The sequence below is a fragment of the Narcine bancroftii genome, chromosome 1 (assembly GCF_036971445.1).
Source record: "Narcine bancroftii isolate sNarBan1 chromosome 1, sNarBan1.hap1, whole genome shotgun sequence".
Taxonomy (NCBI): Eukaryota; Metazoa; Chordata; class Chondrichthyes; order Torpediniformes; family Narcinidae; genus Narcine; species Narcine bancroftii.
The window spans coordinates 403,500,295-403,510,081 of NC_091469.1; the positions used below are offsets into that span (position 1 = coordinate 403,500,295).

The 9,787-nt window shown below is 48.6% G+C and overlaps 1 protein-coding gene and 1 long non-coding RNA gene across 11 annotated transcripts in view; one reads left to right on the forward strand and one right to left on the reverse strand.

The window, feature by feature from the left end:
* Window positions 1-1,640, reverse strand: part of snx13 (sorting nexin 13) — a 206,626-nt gene extending 204,986 nt beyond the window's left edge. For 4 of the 10 annotated variants that reach the window (XM_069913805.1, XM_069913804.1, XM_069913800.1 and 1 more), the window contains exon 1: window positions 902-1,231. In XM_069913805.1, the coding sequence (XP_069769906.1) occupies window positions 902-1,159 (258 nt within the window). In that variant the 5' untranslated portion in view covers window positions 1,160-1,231. The other 6 variants (XM_069913806.1, XM_069913803.1, XM_069913813.1 and 3 more) reach the window with 5 other exon arrangements.
* Window positions 1,205-3,946, forward strand: LOC138751495 (uncharacterized). The gene is made up of 2 exons (XR_011349986.1): window positions 1,205-1,776; window positions 3,649-3,946. It is a non-coding gene; the product is annotated as an uncharacterized lncRNA (long non-coding RNA).
* The last annotated feature ends 5,841 nt before the right edge of the window (window positions 3,947-9,787 follow it).

The following is a 9,787-nucleotide window of genomic DNA, read 5'->3' on the forward strand; positions in this document are numbered from 1 at the left end:
CAGAAACTACAGGAATAACAACAAACAGGACCTAAGTTTTGCTAACTGGAATTAAATGAAATCTATCCTTAGACTCCAACTATTCACAACTTTAAAAAATGATTTCATTAAGGCAGTGGTTCTCAACCTTTTTCTTTCCACTCACATACTACTTTAATTATTCCCTATGCCATTGGTGCTCTGTGATTAGTAAGGGATTGCTTAAAGTGGTATATGAGTGGGAAGGGAAGGTTGAGAATCACTGCTCTAGATGCAATTGTTACTGAAATATTTTGCTTGAGAAAAATGGTCATTGGCCTATTTCCTTTGGAGTTATGAAACTGGGCACATAACGAGTCAATTAGGTACGGTCAAAACAGTGATTTTCAACCTTTCTTTCCACCCACATGCAATCCCTTACTCATCACAGAGTACCCATGTACCACGGTAGGGTATTACTATAATTGGAGGACCTCAATGAAACAATACCCAAAGTGTTACACACTCCTTACAGTGAGTGCAAAAATAAAATTAAAAAAAGACAACAGATATAATGTGCGATTATATTGAAACAAAAGGTAAAACATAGGATTCTGGTGACACTGTTGTTAAGTGGGGGAAAAAAAACCACACAAATGCTGGAGAAACTCAGCAGGTCAAACAGTGCCTTTACGTAGCAATGGTGAAGATACAGCACCAACGTTTCGGACTTAAGCCCTTAATCAAGGTGTGGGAGAAACATGAGAGATATTGAAACAAAACATTCTTAGAGGACAGAACAGGGTAGATGTAGCAGAAGAAACAAACTCAGTCTCAAAATAAGGGGAACAATATTTGGGAAATAAAGGAAAATCGCTTCAATGGTGAGATGCAATCAAAACAGATATTTCTGTAAATCAAGAGGTTATGGTGAGAGGGCAACCTGGTTATAGGACAGAAGGTTGAACGGAGAAAGGCCGACTTGTCTCATGTAGGGCGGAAAAGAGGTCCAACGTGCCATGGATATTGATGTTAACAGTGATTGAATAACGAAGATGCCCTCAGCGACGAAGAGGTCTGACAGCCCAGGACTCCGGACAGTTAGAGGAGGAGGGGGAAGGGAAAGAGAGGAGTGGGCAGCGTCCAGGTGCGCCCGGGGGAGGGGGGGGGGGGTTGAGATTGCGGCCCGGCACGGCAGCATCCTACGCGCCCACACTGCAGGTGTCTGCGGCGGGGCAGGGGGTTGGGAGAGGGCAAGGCGTGGTCCACGGCTGCAGACAATGCGGTGCCACTCGGCGAGCTCACACAGTCTCCGCTCCCACGGTTGCCGGCAGCCCTCCCGACTGTGGGAGGAGGGCGGCGGAAGACGCCGCGACCACCCCCTTCGAGTTCAACTGGAGGACTCGCTGTCAACCCCTCTTCCTCCAGTCGCGCGGCTCCCCCGTACCTTCTGGTTCATCCTTCCCACAGCGAGCAATCAGCCACCCGCGCAGACACAGCAACGCATCCTCGCGTCTCGTGGCTTGGCACCAGCGAGGATCGTTGGGGCCCGGCCGGATCGCCGTCGAGTAACTCAGGAGCCGGCCTCCCTCTGCTTTCGACCGTTACTCTTTCCGGAACGAACGCAACGCCGCCATCTTGACGCGCTTCACGTTTATTGGGGAGGGGGGGTGTCATGCGCCGTCACGGCCACCACGTCGCTCGTTGGCTGAGGCGTCACTTGGGTCCCGCCCACTTTCTGGGCAGGGAAGGAGAGCGCGTCTGCAGCAGCCAACCCGGGGACGGTGGAAACGTGCCCTGGAGATGTCATGGTGCAGGGTGAGGCCTCCAGATCTCCCACCTCCCTTCAAAGTTCTCCTTCGGAGTCGTGGGATCCACTCCCGTTTTCATTAATGGTCTACTCGGTTCTTCCATTCTGGGAGTGGGCGTTTGTTGGGGAAAAAAACCTTCCAACATCAGAAGGTTTTTTGGGCTGGTTTTTTTTTGCGTGACTGGTTAATTATCTCCATCTCCGACCCATCGGGCGAGAGAAACTAACCAATTATCACTTTCTCTCCTTGGGTGCCTAGGATTTTGAGGACGAACTCATTTTAAGAGGGTTCCCTCCCCAATGTATTTGTGAGTGAGTGAAAACATACAGAACAAGTACATTGTTGATGTTATTTGAATCCTGAAATAATATTTAAAGGGTCTTGGGTATTGATGTCTATCCTGGGAATTTTTTTTGTTGTCTTCATCAGTGTAGAGAGAGAAGAAAAGATGAGGTGATGGGCAATACCCCCCCCCCCCCCCGCCCTTGTTTAGTACCATTTCCTCCACCTCCCTTACCCCATTGAATTATTTCAATTTCATTCCCTCCCCCCATTCTATCTGGACTCCATACCAACTTTGTCATCTGATTCTGGCACCAGTAGCTTCTAATCACCCACTTTCACCCTGTATGAACCTCCACCTGATCTCATGGGTTTTTTTTTTTGCCTCTCGCTCCCTTTGACCATGACCATCATGTTTTTTTTCTTATACTTGGTTTACCAATCCCACATAGGACATCTGTCCCACCCATCCCTTCCTATCCTCTTTACACTGGCTTCTGTAGAGTTACCCAATCTCAAAGGGTTATAGTTGAAATTGCCAATCATTTTCCTGTTGAGATCTTCTAAAAAATTGTATTCAGCTTGAGGCTGAAAAAGTTGACCAGAGACTTAATATTAGTCTTACAAGTCATCCCATGTCTTGGAAACAAGAAGAATTCCAAAGGCCCCACCCCCCACCAACCAAAGAAATTTTATTTTAAATACCACCAGGCTCAAATTGCTGATGTACATGAGCATAAGCTCATCTGATGTGAGCCTTCATTATCCCAATGCGCTTGAAAGACCAATAGATGTAGATGGATGGACAACTATTGGGTTTCATACATTGGGGCCATATTGTGAATATTACAGCTGCTGCAACTTTAAACATTAAATAAATGGTTGATTTTTTTTTAAATCATCCTTGACCAGTATTTATTACTCAACTTTAGTTGGTTTGGGTGATTTGCCCAGCTACTTCAATTGAGCATGAACTATGCTGTTCTAAGTATGAAATTAATAGACATCATCAGATTCTGAGTATCTTGTCTGGTGATGCTCTGCCAAGACTCTACTGCAGCCATCTTCAGCTCCTGCTTGTTTCAGAGGCTTAAGTTTTCTCTTCAGCGAGTCAAGAATTTTCCACTTTTAGCTTTGAAAAACTCATTTTTGATTTAGCAGTACATTTGAGATCATTGTCTTGCTGTTGGATGAAGTGCCATCCAATGAGTTTAGAGCAGGTGAGATGTTTCTATACACCTTAGAATTCATTTTGCTTCTGCCAACAGCAGTTACATCATCAATGAAGGTAAGTGTACCAGTACCTGTGGCAGCCATACATGCCCAGGCTATAACAGTTCCACCATCATGTTTCATAGATGAGGTGGCATGCTTTTAGTTTTGAGCAGGTCCTTTATGTCTCAAGTCTTTACTCTTGCCATCACTCTAATACAGGTTAATCTTGGTCTCATCTGTCCACAAAATCTTTTTTACAAAATTCTGCAGGCTTTTTTAAATACTTCTTGGCAAACTGTAATCTGGCCATCCTTTTTCTGTGGCTAATTAGTGGTTTGCATCTTGCAGAGCAGCCTCTTACTGTTTTATTCTTGTTTTTCAGCCTCAGGATAACTTCTTTGACATTCATTGGCACATCTCTGGTCCTCATGTAGAAAAATAGCAACTACAGACTCCAAAGAGTATCAAAAGCTTAGAAGAAAGCTTAACTCTCTAAAGCCTGCACCAAAGAAGCAATTAAACATCCCAGAGCAATCACAAACACCTGTGGAGCCAAATGTCCCAAACGTTATGGTGCTCTGAAATGGGGGAACTATTTATAAAAAGTGCTGTAATTTCCATATGGTCAAACCAAAATGTATCCAAATAACATTTAATAAAATCTGGAATATGCATTTTAATCACTTGTGAATTGTTTAATTACATATTTAAAACTGTGGAGAACAGCAGTAAATAAAGGAAATAATATGTCTTGGTCCTAAACCACACAACACTACTAACACTGAAACAGGACCACTTGGACCTTCTAGTGTAATGGTTCTCAACCTTTTTCTTTCCACTCACATACCACTTCAAGTAATCCCTATGCCATAAGTTCTCTGTGATTAGTAAGGGATTGCTTAAGGTGGTATGTGAGTGGGAAAGGAAGGTTGAGAACCACTGCTCTAGACCCAATTGTTACTGAAATATTTTGCTTGAGAAAAATTGTCATTGGCTCATTTCCTTTGGAGTTACAAAACAGCGCACACAATGAGTCAATTAGGTACAATTAAAACAGTGATTTTTAAACTTTTTAATATTTTCTCAAGCAAAATATTTCAGTAACAATTGGGTCTTGGGCAGTGTTCTCAACCTTTTTTTTCACACTCACACAACCTTTATTCCCTACTCCCTTGCTAATCATAGAGCTCCAATGGCATAAGGATTACTTAAAGTGGTATGTGAGTGGAAATAAAAAAGTTTGAAAACCACTTCCCTAAACTTTTCCCCTTTCACTCTTAACCCATGTCATAGAAAATTACAGGCCATTCGGCCCTCAATGTGCCAACATATTTCTAACAAAAAAAAACCCTTCTTACCTTGTAACCCTCTAGTTTTCTTTCATCTTTGTGCCAGTCTAAGAGTCTCTTAAATGCCCCTAATGTTTCAGCCTCCACCACCACCTAGAATGCAAGGCATGGCATTCTAGGTGCCCACAATTCTCTGAAAAAAAATTCCTGATGTCTTCCATAAACTTCCCTCCCTTCTCGTTGTACAGGTGTCCTCTAGTGTTTGCTACTCCCACCCTGGAAAAAAGGCACTGCTGGCTACCTCTATGCTTCTCAGAATCTTGTGGACCTTATTAAATCAACTAACATCCTTCTTTGCTCCAAACAGAAGAGTAGATAGCTTCAAGTTCTTAGAAGTAACGATCTCCAATAACAAGTGACAAAGATGGTGACATGAAGTCCAAAAGAACATAGTGCACCTCTACTTCCTTGGAAGACTATGGAAGTTCGGCATGCCTCCTTTGTCTCTCAACAACTTCTATAGCTGCACTATCAAAAGTATATTTGCTGAATGCATCACAGTAGTGAATGCAGCGCAGAGGATAATAGAAAACTTTTTCCTCCTCTGGTTTGTATCTCATCTACTCTGAAAAAAAAAAGCCTACATAAATTTACTTTGCCTATCAAATCTCTCCTCATTCATCTACGCTCCAGGAAATAAAGTCCTAACCTGTTTAACCTTTCACTATAACTCCATTCCTGAAGTCTGGGTATCATCCTAGTAAATCTTCTCTGCATTCTTACTATCTTATTGATATCTTTCCTGTAGTTAGATGACCAAAACTGCACACAATACTTCAAATTGGTCTCACCAATGTCTTATACAACTTTACCATAGCATCCCATCTCCTATACTCAATACAGCCATACCCTGTATAATATGGTTAATATTATGGAAATTAATATGGTTAATATGGAAAACCACACTTTTAATCCTATAAAAGGGATATATAAAACTTTTTATTTGGAATATATTTTTATTGGCAATAAGTGAATATCATTTATTTTAACAAATATTTGTCTAATGTTTTCTTTCTTTCTTTTTTTTTCTTTGGCTTGGCTTCGCGGACGAAGATTTATGGAGGGGGTAAAAAGTCCACGTCAGCTGCAGGCTCGTTTGTGGCTGACCAGTCCGATGCGGGACAGGCAGACACGATTGCAGCGGTTGCAAGGGAAAATTGGTTGGTTGGGGTTGGGTGTTGGGTTTTTCCTCCTTTGCCTTTTGTCAGTGAGGTGGGCTCTGCGGTCTTCTTCAAAGGAGGCTGCTGCCCGCCAAACTGTGAGGCGCCAAGATGCACGGTTTGAGGCGTTATCAGCCCACTGGCGGTGGTCAATGTGGCAGGCACCAAGAGATTTCTTTAGGCAGTCCTTGTACCTTTTCTTTGGTGCACCTCTGTCACGGTGGCCAGTGGAGAGCTCGCCATATAATACGATCTTGGGAAGGCGATGGTCCTCCATTCTGGAGACGTGACCCATCCAGCGCAGTTGGATCTTCAGCAGCGTGGACTCGATGCTGTCGACCTCTGCCATCTCGAGTACCTCGACGTTAGGGGTGTGAGCGCTCCAATGGATGTTGAGGATGGAGCGGAGACAACGCTGGTGGAAGCGTTCTAGGAGCCGTAGGTGGTGCCGGTAGAGGACCCATGATTCGGAGCCGAACAGGAGTGTGGGTATGACAACGGCTCTGTATACGCTTATCTTTGTGAGGTTTTTCAGTTGGTTGTTTTTCCAGACTCTTTTGTGTAGTCTTCCAAAGGCGCTATTTGCCTTGGCGAGTCTGTTGTCTATCTCATTGTCGATCCTTGCATCTAATGAAATGGTGCAGCCGAGATAGGTAAACTGGTTGACCGTTTTGAGTTTTGTGTGCCCGATGGAGATGTGGGGGGGCTGGTAGTCATGGTGGGGAGCTGGCTGATGGAGGACCTCAGTTTTCTTCAGGCTGACTTCCAGGCCAAACATTTTGGCAGTTTCCGCAAAGCAGGACGTCAAGCGCTGAAGAGCTGGCTCTGAATGGGCAACTAAAGCGGCATCATCTGCAAAGAGTAGTTCACGGACAAGTTTCTCTTGTGTCTTGGTGTGAGCTTGCAGGCGCCTCAGATTGAAGAGACTGCCATCCGTGCGGTACCGGATGTAAACAGCGTCTTCATTGTTGGGGTCTTTCATGGCTTGGTTCAGCATCATGCTGAAGAAGATTGAAAAGAGGGTTGGTGCGAGAACACAGCCTTGCTTCACGCCATTGTTAATGGAGAAGGGTTCAGAGAGCTCATTGCTGTATCTGACCCGACCTTGTTGGTTTTCGTGCAGTTGGATAATCATGTTGAGGAACTTTGGGGGACATCCGATGCGCTCTAGTATTTGCCAAAGCCCTTTCCTGCTCACGGTGTCGAAGGCTTTGGTGAGGTCAACAAAGGTGATGTAGAGTCCTTTGTTTTGTTCTCTGCACTTTTCTTGGAGCTGTCTGAGGGCAAAGACCATGTCAGTGGTTCCTCTGTTTGCGCGAAAGCCGCACTGTGATTCTGGGAGAATATTCTCAGCGACACTAGGTATTATTCTATTTAGTAGAATCCTAGCGAAGATTTTGCCTGCAATGGAGAGCAACGTGATTCCCCTGTAGTTTGAGCAGTCTGATTTCTCGCCTTTGTTTTTGTACAGGGTGATGATGGTGGCATCACGAAGATCCTGAGGCAGTTTACCTTGGTCCCAACAAAGCTTGAAAAACTCATGCAGTTTGGCATGCAGAGTTTTGCCGCCAGCCTTCCAGACTTCTGGGGGGATTCCATCCATACCTGCTGCTTTGCCACTTTTCAGTTGTTCGATTGCCTTATATGTCTCATCCAGGGTGGGAACCTCATCCAGCTCTAGCCTTAGGGGCTGTTGAGGGAGCTGGAGCAGGGCGGAATCTTGGACTGAGCGGTTGGTACTGAAAAGAGATTGGAAGTGTCTGACCATCGGTTGAGGATGGAGATCTTGTCGCTGAGGAGGACTTTGCCGTCTGAGCTGCGCAGCGGGCTTTGGACTTGGGGTGAGGGGCCGTACACAGCCTTTAGAGCCTCGTAGAAACCCCTGAAGTCGCCAATGTCCGCGCTGAGCTGTGTTCGTTTGGCGAGGCTAGTCCACCACTCATTTTGGATCTCCCGGAGTTTGCGCTGAAGATGGCTGCATGCGCGACGGAAGGCTTGTTTCTTCTCTGGACAGGACGGCTTTGTAAGGTGAGCCTGGTGGGCAGCTCGCTTCTTTGCCAGCAGCTCCTGGAATTCCTGGCTGTTTTCGTCAAACCAGTCCTTGTTTTTCCTGGAGGAGAAGCCCAGTACCTCTTCAGTGGATTGCAGTATGGTAGCCTTCAACTGATCCCAGAGGGTTTCGGGGGACGGGTCCGTGAGGCGGGTTGCAACGTCGAGCTTTGCTTTGAGGTTTGCCTGGAAGTTTCCTCTCGCTTCGTCTGACTGCAGTTTTCCAACATTGAACCTCTTTCTGGGGGCTTTATTGTTCCTGGGCTTTGGCTTGAAGTGAAGGTTGAGCTTGCAGCGAACCAGCCGGTGGTCAGTGTGGCATTCCGCGCTAGGCATGACCCTGGTGTGGAGCACATCTTGTTTGTCACTTTCTCGCAGCAGGATGTAGTCCAGGAGGTGCCAGTGTTTGGATCGGGGATGCATCCAGGTGGTCTTAAGGCTGTCCCTCTGCTGAAAAAGGGTGTTTGTAATGACAAGCCGCTGTTCTGCGCAGAGCTCCAACAGGAGGCGCCCATTGTCGTTGCACTTGCCGACGCCATGCTTGCCCAGGATTCCTGGCCAGGTTTCTGAGTCTTTGCCGACACGAGCGTTGAAGTCGCCCAGGATGACAACCTTGTCGGCTGTAGGGGTACGTTGGATGAGGTTGCGCAGGTCGGTGTAGAACTTGTTCTTTTCTGCTGGTTCCGCCTGGAGGGTTGGAGCATAGACACTGATGAGGGTGATGTGACGCTTGTTTTGAAGTGGGAGTCGCATGGACATGATTCGGTCCGAGAGGCCTGTCGGAAGGTTTTCGAGTTTGGAGGCAATGAAGCTCTTGACCATGAAGCCTACACCAGATAGGCGTCGTTCATCCGAAGGCTTGCCAGACCAGTAGAGTGTGTAGCCCGCGCCGCGTTCTTGGAGGCTGCCTACATCTGCCAGGCGGACTTCACTGAGAGCGGCTATGTCGATGTCAAGTCTGAGGAGTTCATGTGCAATGAGGGCAGACCGACGTTCAGGTCGGTGGCTGTCAGTCTTGTCTAGCATGGTTCTGATGTTCCAGCATGCTAGCTTGAGTTTGTGAGCATCTTTTAAGGGGGAGGACGTGGAGGGGGAGGACGTGGAGGGGGAGGACGTGGAGGGGGAGGACGTGGAGGGGGAGGACGTGGACCTGTCCTCGGGCCTGCGCAAAGGAGCTTTTAGGTGGAGTGCAGTGCGCGCAGTACTGGCCCCACCCTTTACACCCATGGTTCGTGTGCCGTGGCCAAGCAAGCTGGGACGTGGCAGCGAGGTCCTTGGGTCGTAGGTTTTATATCGGAGTGGCCTTCTCCTATGCAGGTTTCTTACCCGGGCTGGAGGGGCCTGCCTCCCCTCCTAGGTCGGTCCATACTGCCCGGACCGGGGCCGAGGCCGCCGCAGTTCACCCTGTGCCTGGACTGGGGCCACCGCCTCCCACTCCCTGCCCGGACCGGGGCCTCCGCCTGCCTCACTCGACCGAGGCCGGGGCCGCCGTCTCCCCCTTGCTCCTGCCCGTATCGGGGCCGCCGCCGTCTACCCTTCGCCCGGACCGGGGCCGGGGCCGCTGCTGCTCTCCCTGTGCCTGGACTGGGGCCGCCGCCTCCCACTCCCTGTCCGGACCGGGGCCTCCGCCTGCCTCACTCGACCGAGGCCGGGGCCGCCGTCTACCCCTTGCTCCTGCCCGTATCGGGGCCGCCGCCGTCTACCCTTCGCCCGGACCGGGGCCGGGGCCGCTGCTGCTCTCCCTGTGCCCGGACTGGGGCCGCCGTCTCCCCCTTGCTCCTGCCCGGATCGTGGCCGCCGCCGTCTACCCTTCGCCCGGACCGGGGCCGGGGCCTCTGCTGCTCTCCCTGTGCCCGGACTGGGGCCGCCGTCTCCCCCTTGCTCCTGCCCGGATCGGGGCCGCCGCCGTCTACCCTTCGCCCGGACCGGGGCCGGGGCCGCTGCTGCTCTCCCTGTGCCCGGA